The sequence below is a fragment of the Oncorhynchus keta genome, chromosome 19 (genome assembly GCF_023373465.1).
Source record: "Oncorhynchus keta strain PuntledgeMale-10-30-2019 chromosome 19, Oket_V2, whole genome shotgun sequence".
Classification (NCBI taxonomy): domain Eukaryota; kingdom Metazoa; phylum Chordata; class Actinopteri; order Salmoniformes; family Salmonidae; genus Oncorhynchus; species Oncorhynchus keta.
The window spans coordinates 19,914,092-19,936,111 of record NC_068439.1 but is presented as its reverse complement, the minus strand read 5'-3'; the positions used below and the strand labels follow the sequence as shown (position 1 = coordinate 19,936,111).

General features: G+C 43.0%; 3 protein-coding genes across 5 annotated transcripts in view; all 3 read right to left on the bottom strand.

Moving 5' to 3' along the window:
* Window positions 1-1,349: 1,349 nt before the first annotated feature.
* fam133b (family with sequence similarity 133 member B) lies at window positions 1,350-6,846 on the bottom strand. 3 transcript variants are annotated; one of them, XM_035767381.2, is made up of 11 exons: window positions 6,680-6,846; window positions 5,784-5,881; window positions 5,401-5,479; window positions 5,177-5,293; window positions 5,031-5,081; window positions 4,798-4,869; window positions 4,391-4,489; window positions 4,118-4,189; window positions 3,910-4,002; window positions 3,579-3,632; window positions 1,350-2,160 (listed from the first exon to the last, which is right to left on the bottom strand). In XM_035767381.2, exons 1-11 carry the CDS (start codon window positions 6,701-6,703, stop codon window positions 2,071-2,073), a joined length of 849 nt encoding a protein of 282 aa, XP_035623274.1. In that variant the 5' UTR covers window positions 6,704-6,846; the 3' UTR covers window positions 1,350-2,070. The 3 variants fall into 3 exon arrangements, with proteins under 3 accessions (XP_035623274.1, XP_052325946.1, XP_035623275.1); XM_052469986.1 differs by having other exon boundaries at window positions 4,118-4,156; XM_035767382.2 differs by having other exon boundaries at window positions 4,118-4,153.
* A 5,725-nt stretch (window positions 6,847-12,571) lies between these two features.
* LOC127909052 (uncharacterized) lies at window positions 12,572-18,203 on the bottom strand. The gene is made up of 11 exons (XM_052468928.1): window positions 18,195-18,203; window positions 17,190-17,306; window positions 17,034-17,072; window positions 16,644-16,682; window positions 15,903-16,019; window positions 15,826-15,864; window positions 15,710-15,787; window positions 15,476-15,670; window positions 15,360-15,398; window positions 15,165-15,281; window positions 12,572-15,125 (listed from the first exon to the last, which is right to left on the bottom strand). Exons 1-11 carry the CDS (start codon window positions 18,201-18,203, stop codon window positions 14,892-14,894), a joined length of 1,023 nt encoding a protein of 340 aa, XP_052324888.1. The 3' UTR covers window positions 12,572-14,891.
* A 193-nt stretch (window positions 18,204-18,396) lies between these two features.
* The window catches only part of LOC118372793 (cyclin-dependent kinase 6-like), an 85,095-nt gene continuing 81,471 nt past the window's right edge, over window positions 18,397-22,020 (bottom strand). Inside the window, exons 6-8 of the mRNA XM_052469985.1 lie at window positions 21,713-21,763; window positions 21,427-21,562; window positions 18,397-21,273 (exon numbers count right to left, since the gene is read on the bottom strand). Of these exons, the coding sequence (XP_052325945.1) occupies window positions 21,124-21,273; window positions 21,427-21,562; window positions 21,713-21,763 (337 nt within the window). The 3' untranslated portion in view covers window positions 18,397-21,123. The remainder of the gene's footprint in view (window positions 21,274-21,426; window positions 21,563-21,712; window positions 21,764-22,020) is intronic.

The window sequence follows — 22,020 nt, the reverse complement described above, 5'->3', positions numbered from 1 at the left end:
GGTCGCCCACAAACTGCAGATTTCAGCTTCTGTTTTTTGGGGGATTTATAAATTAATACAGTGGGGCAAAAAAGTATTTAGTCAGCCACCAATTGTGTAAGTTCTCCCACTTAAAAAGATGAGAGAGGCCTGTAATTTTCATCATAGGTACACTTCAACTATGACTATTGTAGGATTTGTTATGAATTTATTTGCAAATAATGGTGGGAAATAAGTATTTGGTCACCTACAAACAAACAAGATATCTGGCTCTCACAGACCTGTAACTTCTTCTTTAAGAGGCTCCTCTGTCGTCCACTCGTTACCTGTATTAATGGCACCTGTTTGAACTTGTTATCAGTATAAAACACACCTGTCCACAACCTCAAACAGTCGCACTCCAAACTCCACTATGGCCAAGACCAAAGAGCTGTCAAAGGACACCAGAAACAAAATTATAGACCTGCACCAGGCTGGGAAGACTGAATCTGCAATAGGTAAGCAGCTTGGTTTGAAGAAATCAACTGTGGGAGCAATTATTAGGAAATGGAAGACATACAAGACCACTGATAATCTCCCTCGATCTGGGACTCCACGCAAGATCTCACCCCGTGGGGTCAAAATGATCACAAGAACGGTGAGCAAAAATCCAAGAACCACACGGGGGGACCTAGTGAATGACCTGCAGAGAGCTGGGACCAAAGTAACAAAGCCTACCATCAGCAAGGGCATTGAAGATGAAACATGGCTGGGTCTTTCAGCATGACAATGATCCCAAACACACGGGCCGGGCAACGAAGGAGTGGCTTCGTAAGAAGCAGTTCAAGGTCCTGGAGTGACCCAGCCAGTCTCCAGATCTCAACCCCATAGAAAATCTTTGGAGGGAGTTGAAAGTCCGTGTTGCCCAGCAACAGCCCCAAAACATCACTGCTCTAGAGGAGATCTGCATGGAGGAATGGGCCAAAATACCAGCAACAGTGTGTGAAAACCTTGTGAAGACTTACAGAAAATATTTGACCTCTGTCATTGCCAACAAAGGGTATATAAGAAAGTATTGAGAGAAACTTTTGTTATTGACCAAATACTTATTTTCCACCATAATTTGCAAATAAATTCATTAATAATCCTATAATGTGATTTTCTGGATTTTTTTTTTTCATTTTGTCTGTCATAGTTGAAGTGTGATGATGAAAATTACAGGCCTCTCATCTTTTTAAGTGGGAGAACTTGCACAATTGGTGGCTGACTAAATACTTTTTTGCCCCACTGTATTTCATGATGCTTCCAGGATGGTAAATTACAAGTATAAATGTTATGTTACTCTCATCCAATACAAATCATTCATCCATACACAAAAAATAATCACTATATTATCAAGGATAAAACAATACTTTAATAATTAAAACCCATTTATAGATATTCAGTTGTAGAATTCATTACATTAACAGAATTGAACAGTTTATCCCTTGTGATAATGACAATTTCACTCGTATTTTCACAATCCCAACTTCAATATGAGGCTGGCAAGAGAAGTGACCATCATATCAGAATGCATGCATCATGACACTGGGCACCAGCATAAAGTCCCAAAATGACCTCAGTGTAGCTAGTGATGCACGAGAACTCCAAGAATGGTAAAATAGACATAGCAGGGCAGCATACCAAAGGTGTAAAAAATGTACACTGCTCATCAATATCCATGTATGGAAGTTCATTTTCATTTCATATGCAAATGTTTCAGTTCAGTTGGGCCAGACTTATGGTGTCCTTGACGACGACTTATGGTGTCCTCGACGACGTTCATTTGGATCTAATAAAAACTAGCAACAGACAAAAGAAAAACAAATATGCAAAGTTGTCACAGAAGGTTTGATGACCCGTAACTCCCAGTTCACCAGTCCTTAATTAACATTAGAAACCCCATATCCCATCTCCCCACCATCTCAACTCTCATGAGGAGAAAGCTAGCGGTTCCCCTAATCAATCAACTACCCCCATCATGGGAGCAGCCTAAGATGGGATTTTTTGGTAGTGGAAAGGCAGATGCTCTCTAGTGGTGGACAGTTGGACAGAGAACCACAACGCTAGATGTTAGTCTAACTCAACGTCAGAAGAGGTCTTCTTCTTCTTCTTCCTGCCATGTTTCTTGTGCTTCTTTTTCCTCTTCTTCTTTGATTTGTCCTGTTAACATTTACAACAGTTGGGTAAGTAAGTGTTAAACTTCCATTCTGCTATGTTTTTCTATAAAATATGTCAGTGCAGAAAAATATTACTCAGGCAGTATTGTATGTGGTCCTTTGTGGCTCAGTTGGTAGAGCACGTCGCATTTAACGCAACATATCTTAAAATGTATGCATGCATGACTAAGATGCCTTGGATAAAAGCAACTGCATATATTATATTACAAATATTCTACATTTGAAACAATCCCAAGAGATAGTCATGTAGTTATCTGCTGACAGAGGCATGTTGCCATTTCTGGTCATTTGCTAACATACACTACATGACCAAAAGTATATGGACACCTGCTTGTCAAACATCTCATTCCAAAATCATGGGCATAATATGAAGTTGGTCCCCACTTTGCTGCCATAATAGCATCCACTCTTCTGGGAAGGCTTTCCACTAGATGTTGGAACATTGCTGCAGGGACTTGCAGAGCATTCGTAAGGTCGGGTTATGATGTTGGGTGATTAGGCCTGGCTTGCAGTGTTCCAATTCATCCCAAAGCTGTTTGATGGGGTTGAGGTCAGGGCTCCGTGCAGGCCAGTCAAGTTCTTCCACACCGATCTCCAAACCATTTCTGTATGGACCTCACTTTGTGCATGGGGGTATAGTCATGCTGAAACAGGAAAGGTCCTTCCCCAAACTGTTGCCAGAAAATTGGAAGCACAAAATCATCTAGAATGAAATTGTATTCTGTAGCGCTAAGATTCCCCTTCACTGGAACTAAGGGAGCTAGCCCAAACCATGAAAAACAGCCCCAGACCAAAATGCATCCTCCACCAAACTTTACAGTTGGCACTATGCATTGGGGCAGGTAGCGTTCTCCTGGCATCCACCAAACCCAGATTCGTCCGCCGGACTGCCAGATGGTGAAGTGTGATTCATCCCTCCAGAGAATACGTTTCCACTGCTCCAGAGTTCAATGCTGGCGGGCTTTACACCACTCCTCCCAACGCATGGCACTGTGCCTGGTGATCTTAGGCTTGTGTGCAGCTGCTCGGCCACGGAAAACGAGGACAGACGATTGTGTGGCCTACCACTCCCCAGCTGAACAGTTGTTGACCAGGGCAGCAATTTTACAGACTTGTTGGAAAGGTGGCATTTTATGACGGTGCCACGTTGACAGTCACTGAGCTCTTCAATACGGGCCAGTCTACTGCCAATGTTTGTCTATGGAGATTGCATGGCGGCGTGCTTGATTTTAAACACCGGTCAGCAACAATGAGGCTGAAATAGACTAATCCACTAATTTAAAGGGGTGTCCACATAGCTTTGTAAATATAGTGTATTTTGGTCACTAGTCATGAAATCTGACATGGGGAGTGGCCGTTTTCATCCTGTGGTTAGTGTATGCTTATCTGACAACCACTTACTGCTGCTATTTTTTCTTTCTCCTCATTACTTCTCTTTCTCTTCTTAGGTTCGCCCTACAGAGACATTGCAAAAATTAACCAACCACAATATATGGGGAAAGGCCGCTGACAGTTTCCTAACGTCCAATCAAAAAGTGCAGTATTTCACAATGATACAGAATGCAAAAAAAGTTCCTTCCATATAATACTTAAACTGCAGATGACCTATGCCTTCCAACGAGGAACAAAAATACATCCCATAAGTGGTCATCTAAGTCAATACATAACACATTATTTTCAGTCATAAAACATGGCAAATGAATATAAAGGTGACAAAGGTGAATGTACTTACACCCTCCTCCACTTCAGAGTCAGCTGACGACTCGGAGGATGAGTCTTTATGACTTTGCTCGGCTTTCCTCTTCTTCCTGCGGCTCTTTTCATCCTGAAGGTTAAACATTTACAGCCCTCAGCTCACTGTAGCCCAGCATGTTCAAAACCTTCTTCAGGCAGCAATACACAAAATAGGACTAACAGCCACACGAATGTCCTTAAATTACCTTTTCTTTCTTCTTCATCTCCATCTCCATCTTCGTCTTCTTGGAGAGAAACAGAATGAGAGGGAAGGAGCCCTTTTTTTGCATACAAAACATGAAGATTTAATGAAGTACTCACACAACAAAAAAAAGTTCAACTTTGAAATGAATTAACAGAAATCAAACAATGGCTAAACAGAGAAGCACGTGACGAAAGACATTTCTAAGGGTGCAGAAATGTCTTCAATTAAAATGAATGTAAGGAAATAGATGGAATACTCTCCACATCAAAGTAACCTTGCTGTCGGGCTCCGATTCTACAGTCGAGTCTTCTGATGCTTTCTTGGAGGAGGACCGCTTCTTTTTACGTTTCTTTTTCACACTCTTCTTTTCATTCTGACCAAACAGACATCAGATAAAAACTCAATTTCAATCTATCACATTTCCACTCTTTGAATTAGTAGGACAATATTTAACTGGAAACACATATTCATAAATGGGGTAGAAGCCAATCCCCAAACAAAATATCAACAGTATAAATGTATTCACAATATATATATTCACAATACTTCACACAGCTCTTCGTGCCTACATTAGAAATACAATTACTTCTAATGTATTATATTTCTATGGTGACCACAGGGTGGCTGGGAAACAGTATGGCAAGCTGACACAGACTTGTCACCAAATACTCTGGTACATACCTCGTCTTCAGAGTCTGAGGAGGAGCTGCTAGAGGAATCAGAACTCGATGAGGAGGAGGAGGGAGAGGAATGCTTGACCAAACACAATGAAAGCAGAGCTCATTAGATTTGAAGACAGCAACTGACACAAAGATACCTTTGTGAAAAGCTTACACTTTAGATGACAGATACCACTATACCGCAATATGCATACCAACAGCCTTCAACAAAACATTGGAGACAGCTTTCCTCACCCTGTTGGATTTCTTTCCCTTTTCTTTCTTCCCCTTCTCTTTCTTCTTTTTCTAAACACAAAACCGAGATCTGGTATGAGAGGTGGATACATTAAAACAAAATGTTTGTATTTGAATGTTAGACATGGATAGAACTGGAAGCATACCTCTTTCTTCTCCTTCTTCTCTCTCTTCTCCTTCTCCTTCTTCTCCTTCTCCTCTTTCTCCTTGTCAACGCCACCCAGTAACTTCTCTCTGTTCTTCGCCAGCTCTTTCTTCCAATTCTATACAAAGCAAATTGTGATATTTGAATGTAAGAAAAAAAGAAAACACTGGATTTGTGGTATAATAACCGGTCAATAAAGTATAATTGTTGACATTTGAACAATACCTCGTTCATTTGATCCTCAAAGTCCGCCAGAGCTCTGGAGCCTTTCTTCTTCCTCTCGATGATCTCTTTCACCTCTTCCCTGATGAACAAAAACCATCATCACTCAATGAATCACAACTGATGGTGATGTAGGCCTAGGTCCAAACATTCAAGGGCATAGCAACATTTTACTGTGACTTGCAGGCAGCATTTCATAGCGTGTAGCCTATTACTATAAAACAGCAATGCCTTACTACCCCGATTTACACACATAGAATCCACCATTTTGCCTGTTGACAGTCTTCAGTAACATCAATGATGGTATGTCCATCTCGCCAGTTATACAACCTGGAGCCCTTTCAGGCACAAATCCTGGGTCCTTTGGTGTGTTATCTTATGCTTACCATGTTGGCCGTGGTCTGCTCAGGTAATCCTGGATAGACGGTCCTGCGTTGGGTGCAGGTCCCTTGGCCCGTGATGCAGCTATGGGGTTCACATATGACTGAAAACACACAAGGGAGACAGTCAGACCAGACATCTCAATGACATCTGGCTACCGTAGACAAGAAACACTAGTCTAGACAGGATCGGATGCATCATAACACACAATATTTTGACCTGGCTAGGTTGGTTCAGTCATTTTGACTAGACTGTCAATACCAATTCTATGGCCTTTCCATACAAATGTAATGTTAACACATTCATAACATAGATACAACGTAGACAGACAGTCCGGCCAATTCGGGTGATGAACTCGAGCCTAGTTGGCAGGCGTAGTTACAGTAATAGTTGTTTTTTTCGACAGTGCGCTTGGGATTATGTTAGCAGAACAGGCACAGGGTGTGCTCGCTAGTTCACTATATTATTATACACTAGCTAAATAACATAAATAGATATATTTCGAACTTAATAGTTAGCTACGTTAGTTCAGGTGTGGCTCCGTTTAGCGGTCCTTCATACGATCTGCTAACGTTTACTTGTTCTTCGATATCTGCCAGGTTAGTTTGCATAGCTAGCTATATTCGTTCGATATATATATATCGTATGTTGAAATAACTCAAATTTCCGCACCTTTGATATAGCTAGTTTTAAAGGGATTCGACTCGTCTGCACACTAACGTAAACTACTGTTAGCTAGCTAACTTATAGGGCCTAGCTAACATACCTAACGTTACAGGCCCATGCGTTCCGTGCCAGTTAGCTATAGCCAACACGTTTGTTTGTTTTCATGCATAACGTTACTATTTATCGTAAAAAGCTAAATATCTACATGCCTGTAATGATTTAACACGTGGCTTACCACTCTATTGTCTCTTTTCCCCATTTCTGCAGATTTCGCCTACTATTGCGCGAATATCACTCAATTGAGAACCGTAGCATGCTTCCCGTCGTAAGCCACCACAACAAGCGAGCTTCTCCAGCTACGTAGCTAGATTCTCTGACGACGACGGACACACAAACCTGTGATGACTGCCACCTAGCGGAAAATACATATATTAGATTGTATTAGAGAGAACACATGTACAGGATTGCAGATGTATGTAACAACAGGGTACAGTGAAATTATTAAGCTCCGAGCTCCAACAATGCAGTACAAAGTGAAATAAAACAATACAAATATAATAGAGGAGGGGGGCAGGTAGCTGACTAGTGATGATGGTCTGTGGGTAGAAGCTATTGGCCAGTTTGATTTTTTTTTGCCATGATGCTCCTATAATGCCCACGTCTGAGTGATGGAAACGGAGAGAACCGGTCATGGCTCAGAATATCCAGGGGTCCCTGATGATCTTCTTGGCCTTTCTGTGACACCTGGGGTTGTAGGTGTCCTGAAGGTCAGGCAGTGTGCACCCAGTGGTGCATTCAGCTGAGCGTACCCCCTCTGTAGCACCTTGTGGTCTGTGGCGGGGGAGTTGCCGTACCCGGCTGTGATGCAATACTCAACAGTATTTTCTTGATGGTGCTCCTGTAGAACACTGTGAGGGCCCTAGGGAACAGACTGAATTTCTTCATAATCCCGAGTTTGATGAGTCGCTATTGTGCCTTCACCAGTGTCCGTGGGGTTTGACCATTTCAGCTCCTTGGAGTTGTGTACGCAGAGGAACTTGAACTTTTTGACCATCTCCATGGTGGCACAGTTGATGAGGATGGGCGCGTGCCCAGCCTGGTACCTCCTGAAGTCCACAATCAGCTCCTTTGTTTAGCTGACATTGAGGTTGTTTACCTGGCACCACGCCATTAGAGTGCCTACCTCCTCCCTGTAGGCCACCTCGTTGTTGTTGGTAATCAGGCTGTCGTGTCGTCAGCAAACTTTATGATGGAGTTGGAGTTGTGTGAGACCACACAGTCGTGGGTATACAGGGAATACAGAAGGGGGATGAGAACGCCCATCAGGAAGTCCAGGACCCAGCTTGCATAGGGAGGAGATCAGTTCCAGGGCCGTACGTTTTGTGGTGAGCTTAGAGGGCACTATGGTATTGATAGGCTGAGCTGTAGTCGATGAACAGCATCCTCACATATACATTCCCTTTGTCCAGGTGGGTGAGGGCAGTGTGGTATTGAAGGCTGAGCTGTAGTCGATGAACAGCATCCTCACATATACATTCCCTTTGTCCAGGTGGGTGAGGGCAGTGTGGTATTGAAGGCTGAGCTGTAGTCGATGAACAGCATCCTCACATATACATTCCCTTTGTCCAGGTGGGTGAGGGCAGTGTGGTATTGAAGGCTGAGCTGTAGTCGATGAACAGCATCCTCACATATACATTCCCTTTGTCCAGGTGGGTGAGGGCAGTGTGGTATTGAAGGCTGAGCTGTAGTCGATGAACAGCATCCTCACATATACATTCCCTTTGTCCAGGTGGGTGAGGGCAGTGTGGTATTGAAGGCTGAGCTGTAGTCGATGAACAGCATCCTCACATATACATTCCCTTTGTCCAGGTGGGTGAGGGCAGTGTGGTATTGAAGGCTGAGCTGTAGTCGATGAACAGCATCCTCACATATACATTCCCTTTGTCCAGGTGGGTGAGGGCAGTGTGGTATTGAAGGCTGAGCTGTAGTCGATGAACAGCATCCTCACATATACATTCCCTTTGTCCAGGTGGGTGAGGGCAGTGTGGTATTGAAGGCTGAGCTGTAGTCGATGAACAGCATCCTCACATATACATTCCCTTTGTCCAGGTTGGTGAGGGCAGTGTGGTATTGAAGGCTGAGCTGTAGTCGATGAACAGCATCCTCACATATACATTCCCTTTGTCCAGGTGGGTGAGGGCAGTATGGTATTGATAGGCTGAGCTGTAGTCGATGAACAGCATCCTCACATATACATTCCCTTTGTCCAGGTGGGTGAGGGCAGTATGGTATTGATAGGCTGAGCTGTAGTCGATGAACAGCATCCTCACATATACATTCCCTTTGTCCAGGTTGGTGAGGGCAGTGTGGTATTGAAGGCTGAGCTGTAGTCGATGAACAGCATCCTCACATATACATTCCCTTTGTCCAGGTGGGTGAGGGCAGTGTGGTATTGAAGGCTGAGCTGTAGTCGATGAACAGCATCCTCACATATACATTCCCTTTGTCCAGGTGGGTGAGGGCAGTATGGTATTGATAGGCTGAGCTGTAGTCGATGAACAGCATCCTCACATATACATTCCCTTTGTCCAGGTTGGTGAGGGCAGTGTGGTATTGAAGGCTGAGCTGTAGTCGATGAACAGCATCCTCACATATACATTCCCTTTGTCCAGGTGGGTGAGGGCAGTGTGGTATTGAAGGCTGAGCTGTAGTCGATGAACAGCATCCTCACATATACATTCCCTTTGTCCAGGTGGGTGAGGGCAGTGTGGTATTGAAGGCTGAGCTGTAGTCGATGAACAGCATCCTCACATATACATTCCCTTTGTCCAGGTGGGTGAGGGCAGTATGGTATTGATAGGCTGAGCTGTAGTCGATGAACAGCATCCTCACATATACATTCCCTTTGTCCAGGTGGGTGAGGGCAGTGTGGTATTGAAGGCTGAGCTGTAGTCGATGAACAGCATCCTCACATATACATTCCCTTTGTCCAGGTGGGTGAGGGCAGTATGGTATTGATAGGCTGAGCTGTAGTCGATGAACAGCATCCTCACATATACATTCCCTTTGTCCAGGTGGGTGAGGGCAGTATGGTATTGAAGGCTGAGCTGTAGTCGATGAACAGCATCCTCACATATACATTCCCTTTGTCCAGGTGGGTGAGGGCAGTATGGTATTGATAGGCTGAGCTGTAGTCGATGAACAGCATCCTCACATATACATTCCCTTTGTCCAGGTGGGTGAGGGCAGTATGGTATTGAAGGCTGAGCTGTAGTCGATGAACAGCATCCTCACATATACATTCCCTTTGTCCAGGTGGGTGAGGGCAGTATGGTATTGAAGGCTGAGCTGTAGTCGATGAACAGCATCCTCACATATACATTCCCTTTGTCCAGGTGGGTGAGGGCAGTGTGGTATTGATAGGCTGAGCTGTAGTCGATGAACAGCATCCTCACATATACATTCCCTTTGTCCAGGTGGGTGAGGGCAGTATGGTATTGAAGGCTGAGCTGTAGTCGATGAACAGCATCCTCACATATACATTCCCTTTGTCCAGGTGGGTGAGGGCAGTGTGGTATTGATAGGCTGAGCTGTAGTCGATGAACAGCATCCTCACATATACATTCCCTTTGTCCAGGTGGGTGAGGGCAGTGTGGTATTGATAGGCTGAGCTGTAGTCGATGAACAGCATCCTCACATATACATTCCCTTTGTCCAGGTGGGTGAGGGCAGTATGGTATTGAAGGCTGAGCTGTAGTCGATGAACAGCATCCTCACATATACATTCCCTTTGTCCAGGTGGGTGAGGGCAGTGTGGTATTGAAGGCTGAGCTGTAGTCGATGAACAGCATCCTCACATATACATTCCCTTTGTCCAGGTGGGTGAGGGCACTATGGTATTGATAGGCTGAGCTGTAGTCGATGAACAGCATCCTCACATATACATTCCCTTTGTCCAGGTGGGTGAGGGCAGTATGGTATTGAAGGCTGAGCTGTAGTCGATGAACAGCTACGGGTTGGTAGCACTAACTTCAGTTATTTTCCCTTTCTTGGGCATGGGGATGATAGAGGACATCTTGAAGCAGGTGGGGATTTCACCTGAGCTAGAGATTAAAAACACAGGTATATTTAAGCATTAAGGCCTAGGGGCGGTGAGTTATATGGCCAATATACCACAGCTAAGAGCTGTTCTTAGGCACGATGCAACGCAGAGTTGTATAGCTGTGGTATATTGGCCATATACCACAAACCCCTGGCATGCTTTATTACTATTATAAACTGGTTACCAACATAATTATAACAGTAAACAAGTAGTTTTGCATCATACCCGTGGTATATTTAAGAAATAAGGCCCAAGGGGGTGTGGTATAGGGCTAATATAGCCGTAGTATATTGGCTATATGCCACCAACTCCCGAGGTGCCTTATTGCTATTATAAACAAATTACCAACATAATTAGAACAGTAAACAAGTAATATTGTCTCATACCCGTGGTATAGTCTCATATTCCACAGCTTTCAGCCAATCAGCGTCCAGGAGCCAAACTACCCGGTTTATAAAGTCTTATATAACACGGCTTTCAGCCAATCAGCGTCCAGGAGCCAAAGTACCCGGTTTATAAAGTCTTATATACCACGGCTTTCAGCCAATCAGCGTCCAGGAGCCAAACTACCCGGTTTATAAAGTCTTATATACCACGGCTTTCGCCAATCAGCATCCAGGAGCCAAACTACTCGGTTTATAAAGTCTTATATACCACGGCTTTCAGCCAATCAGCGTCCAGGAGCCAAACTACCCGGTTTATAAAGTCTTATATTCCACGGCTTTCAGCCAATTAGCATCCAGGGCTTGAATGACCCGGTTTATAATTACCTATATAAAATGACAGGAATTGCGTTAGTAAGATAATACACAATAATGCCAGTGGAAACACAATTAACACACTAAACATTTATTTGACTAAAATAAAATGACAAGCAGTTGTGAATACAATATCAGAAACGTTAAGCTGCTACATACACTTAGATAACCTTATGGTGGGTCATAATATGTTTTTAAAATACGTTTTGAGAGCATTACTGTAGAGCAGCAAAACCAGTTTAGAGAAAGCCAAAATGGATAAATACAATTGAAATAAAAATAAGTAGCAAACTATGTTCCTATTTGATACTCTGTATTTCCTCAAATCCGGTTTCTTGGCAAAACTACAATATTAGCAAAAAAGAGCATTGTAAACATGTGGATTCTGGCATCAACAACCTGCTTCAGAACAGCTTTGAATGACAATATATAAAATGCATTTTATTTTAAAATATGGTGCTGAAGAAACATAAGACCAGGCTACATAATGGACCTAGACTAGACATGAAGTTATATAGCAAGACCTTTAGTTAGTTAAATAGCATAACTTCCCCGAAATCAGTAACTTCTTCACATGAAAAACACATCATCATTGTACTGTACATGAAACATCATTTCAAAAGAAGAACACTACAAATACTAGAAAAATACTAAACAAGTAAACTGCACAAATAAGACCTTATGTACAAGAAAAAAACACTAAAGACTAAATAATTTGGGGCTTCATTGGAGAGTCATTGAGCAAGTCCTTTTACTAGGATCACTAATATTGTACACCTGTAGCTAAAGTACAGAAGACACCACAATATGAACTGGTTGGGCTTCTATGCTTAATTTAGGCATGGTGATCTGTATTGCATTGGGCGGGGGGGTATTAGCTTGTTATCTGTGTTTGGCCTCGCTGGATGCGCCCAAATGGCAACCTATTCCCTAGATTGTGCACTACCTTTGGCCAGGGCCCTAGGGAATAGGGCTCCATTAGGGACTCCGCCTCTGTTTTAAGGACATAAGTTATAATAACAAATCTCAAACATGATATATTGGGTCTATTTCAAAATAAGACTTGTATGACTGTATGGTGCTAATTCTGCATTGTTGAGATGAGAAGTAATTTAACATGTATAGGAATGATCCATATTTGTTATGTAATACTATGTAATCCATTGTTGTTTTGATATGCAGTATAGAAGAGATTTGCGTGGAATGTTAAATGTGTTGTTGCAAAAAGAAAAGGGACTCATGATCTGTCAATTCTGCTATGTCATGATCTTCTGTCAATTCTGCTATGTCATGATCTTCTGTCAATTCTGCTATGCCATGATTTTCGGTCAATTCTGCTATGTCATGATCTTCTGTCAATTCTGCTATGCCATGATTTTCGGTCAATTCTGCTATGTCATGATCTTTGGTCAATTCTGCTATGTCATCCTCTTCTGTCAATTCTGCTATGTCATGATCTTCTGTCAATTCTGCTGTCATGATCTTCTGTCAATTCTGCTGTCATGATCTTCTGTCAATTCTGCTGTCATGCTCTTCAGTCAATTCTGCTATGTCATGATCTTCTGTCAATTCTGCTGTCATGCTCTTCTGTCAAATAGAAAGATACACATTCTTTACAGATTGTTTATAATAAAATATACTGAGTGTACTAAACATGACATAGACTGGCCAGGTGATTCCAGGTGAAACAAGGATTTTTAAGCCTTGAGACAATTGAGATATGGATTGTGAATGTGTGCCATTCAGAGGGTGAATGGGCAAGATACAATATTTATGTTCATTTGAATAGGGTATGGTAGTAGGTGCCAGGCACACTGGTTTGTGTCAAGAACTGCAACACAACAGTTTTTCACACCGTTTCCTGTATGTATTAAGAATGGTCCACCACCCAAAGGACATCCAGAAAATTTGACACAACTGTGGGAAGCATTGGAGTCAACATGGGCCAGCATCCATGTGGAACGCTTTCCACACCTTGTAGAGTCCCTGGCCTGATGAATTGAGGCTGTTCTGGGGTACTCATTATTAGGAAGGTGGTCCTAATGTTCTGTACACTCAGTGTATATTGTGATGTTTACACATTTTTTTCCAGCATTTTTTGCAGCTTCACATGTTAACAACATTGAAATACCACAACAAAAACAACAACTAAATATCCACAGCCTAACGCAACCCAATTCAATATTAAGCACATTATACATTTGTTAATTATTTGAATGAATCCCAAACAAGAACGCTCGCATATACAAAGCAGATTTTTTTATTCAAATGGTGCAACATGAAGCAATCACCACTGATGGCATTTATTCATGTAAACATAATGCCCATTACCTCCATATCGTCATTGTAAATTAAGTTACCATGTCATAAGTGGGCATTTCAAATACATTTGTGGCCTTTACTTTCATCCTTGGAGCTAAATGTGTTAAAATACTACATTTTTCAGTACTGTTCATAAGCTAAAGGGTATTTGCAATACAAAGCTATCATACTGTCGGTGCATTTGTGTAATTGTAGGAAATGTATGGCAGACCCCATGTAGGTGGCTGTAAAAAAGTACAACTTTATTATTTTCTATTACATAGATAAAAGTATTCTTGTCCTGTGTTTTAGGTTTACAAATGACCAATAAACCTCTTAAATAAAATAACACAGTGATAGTTTCAAGTGAATATAGACTAAAATGATGATAGTCTACCCTCCAGGCAAAAACTGGTTGAATCAACATTGTTTCCACGTAATTTCAACCCCAAAAATCTATGTCATGACGTTGAATCAACGTGGGAAAATAATTGGATTTGCAAAAAGTAATCAGTAATAGGGCATTTCGTCTTTTTTTCACCCAACGTTTAACCTAAATCCAATGACATTTTTTTTGTTGATTTCACACTGAATTGACAACTCAACCAACTGTAAATCAAAACAAGATGTTGAACAGATGTCTGTGCCCAGTGGGTACTTGTTAGTAGGGCAGTTGACGTTGAACTGATGTCTGTGCCCAGTGGGTACTTGTTAGTAGAGCAGTTGACGTTGAACTGATGTCTGTGCCCAGTGGGTACTTGTTAGTAGGGCAGTTGACGTTGAACTGATGTCTGTGCCCAGTGGGTACTTGTTGGGGCGGCAGTGTAGCCTAGTGGTTAGAGCGTTGGACAAGTAACCGGAAGGTTGCAAGTTCAAACCCCCGAGCTGACAAGGTACAAATCTGTCGTTCTGCCCCTGAACAGGCAGTTAACCCACTGTTCCTAGGCCGTCGTTGAAAATAAGAATTTGTTCTTAATTGACTTGCCTGGTTAAATAAAGGTCAAATAAAATAAATAAAAAATAAAGTGGGTACTTGTTAGTAGAGCAGTTGACGTTGAACTGATGTCTGTGCCCAGTGGGTACTTGTTAGTAGGGCAGTTGACGTTGAACTGATGTCTGTGCCCAGTGGGTACTTGTTAGTAGAGCAGTTGACGTTGAACTGATGTCTGTGCCCAGTGGGTACTTGTTAGTAGGGCAGTTGACGTTGAACTGATGTCTGTGCCCAGTGGGTACTTGTTAGTAGAGCAGTTGACGTTGAACTGATGTCTGTGCCCAGTGGGTACTTGTTAGTAGAGCAGTTGATGTTGAACTGACCGATACCAAGAAAGCTTGACAATTCCTATTTCTAGAGAGTTGTAACATGAAGTCTGCAACAGAGATGAGTGTCCATCAGTGACATGAACCTGACAGAACAGAGATGAGTATCCATCAGTGACATGAACCTGACAGAACAGAGATGAGTATCCTTCAGTGACATGAACCTGACAGAACAGAGATGAGTATCCATCAGTGACATGAACCTGACAGAACAGAGATGTGTATCCATCAGTGACATGAACCTGACAGAACAGAGATGAGTATCCATCAGTGACATGAACCTGACAGAACAGAGATGAGTATCCATCAGTGACATGAACCTGACAGAACAGAGACGAGTATCCATCAGTGACATGAACCTGACAGAACAGAGACGCAGTATCCATCAGTGACATGAACCTGACAGAACAGAGACAGTATCCATCAGTGACATGAACCTGACAGAACAGAGATGAGTATCCATCAGTGACATGAACCTGACAGAACAGAGGCGAGTATCCATCAGTGACATGAACCTGACAGAACAGAGGCAGTATCCATCAGTGACATGAACCTGACAGAACAGAGATGAGTATCCATCAGTGACATGAACCTGACAGAACAGAGATGAGTATCCATCAGTGACATGAACCTGACAGAACAGAGATGAGTATCCATCAGTGACATGAACCTGACAGAACAGAGATGAGTATCCATCAGTGACATGAACCTGACAGAACAGAGATGAGTATCCATCAGTGACATGAACCTGACAGAACAGAGGCGAGTATCCATCAGTGACATGAACCTGACAGAACAGAGATGAGTATCCTTCAGTGACATGAACCTGACAGAACAGAGATGAGTATCCATCAGTGACATGAACCTGACAGAACAGAGACAGTATCCATCAGTGACATGAACCTGACAGAACAGAGACGAGTATCCATCAGTGACATGAACCTGACAGAACAGAGACAGTATCCATCAGTGACATGAACCTGACAGAACAGAGATGAGTATCCATCAGTGACATGAACCTGACAGAACAGAGATGAGTATCCATCAGTGACATGAACCTGACAGAACAGAGATGTGTATCCATCAGTGACATGAACCTGACAGAACAGAGACGCAGTATCCATCAGTGACATGAACCTGACAGAACAGAGACAGTATCCATCAGTGACATGAACCTGACAGAACAGAGATGAGTATCCATCAGTGACATGAACCTGACAGAACAGAGATGAGTATCCATCAGTGACATGAACCTGACAGAACAGAGATGAGTATCCATCAGTGACATGAACCTGACAGAACAGAGATGAGTATCCATCAGTGACATGAACCTGACAGAACAGAGATGAGTATCCATCAGTGACATGAACCTGACAGAACAGAGATGAGTATCCATCAGTGACATGAACCTGACAGAACAGAGATGAGTATCCATCAGTGACATGAACCTGACAGAACAGAGATGAGTATCCATCAGTGACATGAACCTGACAGAACAGAGATGAGTATCCATCAGTGACATGAACCTGACAGAACAGAGATGAGTATCCATCAGTGACATGAACCTGACAGAACAGAGATGAGTATCCATCAGTGACATGAACCTGACAGAACAGAGATGAGTATCCATCAGTGACATGAACCTGACAGAACAGAGATGAGTATCCATCAGTGACATGAACCTGACAGAACAGAGATGAGTATCCATCAGTGACATGAACCTGACAGAACAGAGACGAGTATCCATCAGTGACATGAACCTGACAGAACAGAGATGAGTATCCATCAGTGACATGAACCTGACAGAACAGAGATGAGTATCCATCAGTGACATGAACCTGACAGAACAGAGATGAGTATCCATCAGTGACATGAACCTGACAGAACAGAGATGAGTATCCATCAGTGACATGAACCTGACAGAACAGAGATGAGTATCCATCAGTGACATGAACCTGACAGAACAGAGACGAGTGTCCATCAGTGACATGAACCTGACAGAACAGAGATGAGTATCCATCAGTGACATGAACCTGACAGAACAGAGACGAGTGTCCATCAGTGACATGAACCTGACAGAACAGAGATGAGTATCCATCAGTGACATGAACCTGACAGAACAGAGACGAGTATCCATCAGTGACATGAACCTGACAGAACAGAGATGAGTATCCATCAGTGACATGAACCTGACAGAACAGAGATGAGTATCCATCAGTGACATGAACCTGACAGAACAGAGATGAGTATCCATCAGTGACATGAACCTGACAGAACAGAGACGAGTATCCATCAGTGACATGAACCTGACAGAACAGAGATGAGTATCCTTCAGTGACATGAACCTGACAGAACAGAGATGAGTATCCTTCAGTGACATGAACCTGATGTCATAAGGTGAATGCACCAATTTGTAAGTCGCTCTGGATAAGAGCGTCTGCTAAATGACTTAAATGTAAATGTAAATGTAAACAAACACATCTACTGCTACATGGAGATGAGAGCACAGTTCAAATGGATTTCATGTCATTAAACCAAGTGTCCCCTGACACTGAAAACACATAGGATATCAAACATATCATAGCAGACGTGCAGTTTGATTCACGCAGTCATGAATTCTGTGATATGAGTATAGTATCAAAATCATGTTATAGCATTATTGTCAGCCACGGAAACAGTTGATGTTTGATCATGAATGTGCAAAGTGTGTCAGAATGATTTCTGATTTGATTTCTAAAAAGATCCTGAGTGTATTTGTGTGCTAGCAGCACTAGATATACCAGAGTGAAAGTTATGGTCTAGATTACTGTGCAGTAAGAAGTTTTACAAACAAAATAACTATATTTACCTTGACTTGTTTTCAGCCAATCCCTCGGAGGGAGCGAGTCTGAAAGCACTCAAGCTAGTCATATTGAATCAATATGCCATTGGAGTGCTCCTCAACGTGAGCATAATAAGTAAGGTGAGCATCATTGTTAAAACAACCATTCTTAACACAGAACAGCTGTGTTTCAACATGACCCCCTGTATGCTTTTATGTAACCCTCTGAGACTAAGTCCAAATGAAGAAGGTACAATGTTCAACATCCTCTGAATCCGACGTATCCACCTCCCCTTTCTCAATACAAAATCTCACAACTAATAACATTTCACTGACCAACACCTATACTACTGCTACCCTGCTACACATGCCAGTGTGCTGGATATGCAAGTCACACCACTACTGCCAGGATAAGTGCAGTCTCTAGCACTAGCCTATACCAGTCCATTACCCGATCCATTCTACATGCCTCACATTGTCAAACCTTTCCTCTTTTGGATTTGACCTAGTCTTGTAATTTATTTTCTAGCGGGGAATTTTGCAATATCATTTTTAATTTCAATCCCCACACATGATTTAAAGTCCAATAAAATGAAGACTTAATAGAAAACCTTATTCTTATACAACATATAGTCACTCCAGTATGCTCTGTGTATCAGGTCATCAGGTCATTTTATTTCGGAAAGATATCAGTTTGTCTCTGTGGATGGTTTGTCCTCTGACAAATAAATTGTACGTTTCGGCATTCCTCAAGGTTCTGTTTTAGGACCACTATTGTTTTCACTATATATTCTACCTGTTGGTGCTATGCGGACGACACACAGCTGTACATTTCGATTAAACATGGTGAAGCCCCAAAATTGCCTACTCTGGAAGCCAGTGTTTCAGACATAAGGAAGTGTATGGCGGCAAATTATTTTAAACCCGGACAAAACAAAGAGATCTGCTGTTGGATCTGACAAATAAGCTTGATAGTTGTATAGTCGTCTCAAATAAAACTGTGAAGGACGAACATATCAAGAATATTTCAAGGACAGCTTTTTTTCCGTCTTTGTAACATTACAAAAATCAGAAACTTTTTGTCCAAAAATGATTTTAGATTAGACTACTGCAAGGCTCTACTCTCCGGCTACCCGGATAAAGCACTAAATAAACTTCAGCTAGTGCTAAACATGGCTGCTAGAATCCTAGAATGACTAGAATTAAAACATTTGATCATATTACTCCAGTGCTAGCCTCTCTACACTGGCTTCCTGAGAAGGCTAGGGCTGATTTCAAGGTTTTACTGCTAACCTACAAATCATTACATGGGTTTGCTCCTACCTATCTCTCAGATTTGATCCTGCCGTACATACCTACACGTACGCTACGGTCACAAGACACAGGCCTCCTTATTGTCCGTAGAATTTCTAAGAAAATAGCTGGAGGCAGGGCTTTCTCCTACAGAGCAAAGGGAATAGTCTGCCTATCCATGTGAGAGAAGCAGACTCGGTCTCAACCTTTGTCTTTACTGAAGACTCATCTATCTCTACAGTAGGTACTATGATTGAGTGTTGTCTGACCCAGGGGTGAGAAGGTGAACAAGGCACAGGAGCGACGGACCGCCCTTGCTGGCTCTGCCTGGCTGGCTCCCCTCTCTCCACTGGGATTCTCTGCCTCTGACCCTATTACAGGGGCTGAGTCACAGGCTTACTGGTGCTCTTCCATGTCGTCCCTAGGAGTGGTGCGTCATTTGAGTGGGTTGAGTCACTGACGTGATCTTCCTGTCCGGTTTTGCACCCCCTCGGCTTGTGAAGTGGAGGAGATCTTCGTGGGCTATACTCAGCCTTGTCTCAGGGTAGTAAATTGGTGGTCTGTTGATATAGCTGTAAAGGTTTGGGGGCTGTGCTTTGGCAAAATGGGTGGGGTTATATCCTGCCTGGTTGGCCCTGTCCGGGGGTATCGTCGGACGGGCCACAGTGCCCCCCCCCCATTCAGCCTCCAGTATTTATGCTGCAATAGTCTATGTGCCGGCGGCTAGGGTCAGTCTGTCCTATTTTGTGTAATTATCCTGTCTTATTAGGTGTCCTGTGTGAATCTAAGTATGCTCCCTCTAATTCTCTCTCTCTCCCTTCCTGGAGGGCCTGAGCCCTAGGACCATGCCTCAGGACAACCTGGCCTGATGACTCCTTGGTGTCCCCAGTCCACCTGGTCGTGCTGCTGCTCCAGTTTCAACTCTTCTGCCTGAGAATAGGGAACACTGACCTGTTCACCGGACGTGCTACCTTGTCCCGGACCTGCTGTTTTTGACTCTCTCTCTCTACCGCACCTGTTGTCTCGACCTCTGAATGCTTGGCTATGAAAAGCCAACTGACATTTATTCCTGAGGTACTGACCTGTTGCACCCTCTACAACCAGTAATTATTATTTGACCCTGCGGGTCATCTATGAACGTTTATACATCTTGAAGAACAATCTGGCCTTAAATGGCCATGTACTCTTATAACCTCCACTCGGAACAGTCAGAAGAGGACTGGCCACCCCTCAGTTCCTCTCTAGGTTTCTTCCTAGGTTCCTGCCTTTCTATTGAGTTTTTCCTAGCCACCGTGCTTCTACATCTGCATTGCTTGCTGTTTGGGGTTTTAGGCTGGGTTTCTGTACAGCACTTTGTGACATCAGCTGATGTAAAAAGGGCTTTAGAAATACATTTGATTGATTGATCAGGTCATCAGAAAGAGTAACACATAGGCTCTTGAATGGTGTCCATCAGATTTCATCTCACTTTATGACACTGAAGTATGGATGCCATAAGAAGAACTCAAAGTGATCCATTTTCAGTTGTTCCGTGGAGTGCTTCATTCGCACCAGTCAAAGTCTTTTAAACTGAAGCCCATCAGAATCCTGCTCCAGCCTGCAGTAACAGAGGACTACCTGTAGATGGCAGTGATATAAAAACACAAATGTATGTTTGGACCATAAGCAGCGCTAGGCAGTGTGAGGTCCTCCTGCATGGGATAAACATATGTGTGTGTGTCCTCTCTCTCAGTTCAGTCGTGGAGATGAGCTCCAGGTGAGATCCATGCCGACCTACCCTTGGTGCTTGGTGTTCCCTCACTGAGGAGCCTCTTCTCAGGCTAAGGCAGAAGAGACAAGAGGCAGCAGCTCCTGGACATCCAGAGGTTCTCCCCTGGTGGCAGTATATCTCAGCTTTAAGGGTCCTTGCACTGTTTACATTTTTTTATTTAAAAAAAATTATCCTAAAAAGCAGCATTCAAATCAGTACATTGTGGAAGACAGCACTGTTGCATTTTAGAATCAAATGTCTGTCTGTTGCTCTCTTTCTCTGTCTTTGTGTCCATCTCTCTCGCTCTCTCTCTCTCTTGTCCTGGGACGGGGGGCTGTCAGGCAGCGCTCTCCTCCATGGTGGGCTTGTTGCTGGCAATGGGCTGAGCGTACACACTCTTACTGTCACTATCCACACTCTGGAAGTAGGGGTGGGTCAGAGCAGCAAACGCTGATATCCTTTTGGCGGGATTGAATGCCAGGAATTGCTGTACAGAGAAAGAAAAGAGAGAGACAAATATTATAATGATAACATTTTCTTCAATAAGAAGAAAAGTGTGAGTTTCATTCCTATTGGACAAATCAATTTGAAACAGTACGTACTGTATTTAGAGTGCGGTGTGTGTGCGTCTAATACTCACCAGTATAAGGGACTTCCCCAGCTCGTCCATGTCAGGAATGAGGTTTCCGATTGGCTGAGGGGGTCGTGGAGAGAAGGCACTCTGTGGTAGGGCAACTTCCTGGGGCCAGTCCTCCACCGAGGGAACCCCGACCACACTGAGGGATCATCATCATCATCATCATCTTCACCACTATTTTCATCGTCATCATTATCATTATCATCAGAATCACAAGCCTCATTATTTGCCAATTGATTGTTAAAACTGTAAATATGATTTATAGCATGATGTACAACATGGTACTTACTCAAAAATCTTGCCCAGCTGATCAACATCTGAGCTTCCTCTAAACAAAGGTCTGGGGAGAGGAAGAGCACATGTCAATAAAACTGAAGCTTATTGGTGTAGAGTTGCACTATCAGACTGTGTTATACACCTTCAATGAATCAGATAAATGAGTTTTAATGTGTCCTTCATAAATCAATGGGATCTGTGGCGGTGATGCAGGTTGCATTAATACTGACTCTTCATCTTCTCAACACAAAATGATATCTCAAACATTCCTACTGAGCCGGCCAGGCAGACGCTGGCCAGCATCATCCTTAACTGGCATAA

What these genes read in the sequence shown, in the direction of transcription:
- fam133b (XM_035767381.2), bottom strand. Translation starts at nt 6,703, where the DNA reads ATGGGGAAAAGAGACAATAGAGTG. An exon ending in AGAAGAAGGAGAAGAAAGAG is followed by an intron (nt 5,082 to 5,176) that starts GTATGCTTCCAG and finishes TTTTGTGTTTAG; the next exon opens with AAAAAGAAGAAAGAGAAGGG. An exon ending in CCTCAGACTCTGAAGACGAG is followed by an intron (nt 4,490 to 4,797) that starts GTATGTACCAGA and finishes CTGTTTGGTCAG; the next exon opens with AATGAAAAGAAGAGTGTGAA.
- LOC127909052 (XM_052468928.1), bottom strand. An exon ending in ACTCGTCTCTGTTCTGTCAG is followed by an intron (nt 17,073 to 17,189) that starts GTTCATGTCACT and finishes CTGTTCTGTCAG; the next exon opens with GTTCATGTCACTGATGGATA. An exon ending in ACTCATCTCTGTTCTGTCAG is followed by an intron (nt 15,126 to 15,164) that starts GTTCATGTCACT and finishes CTGTTCTGTCAG; the next exon opens with GTTCATGTCACTGATGGATA.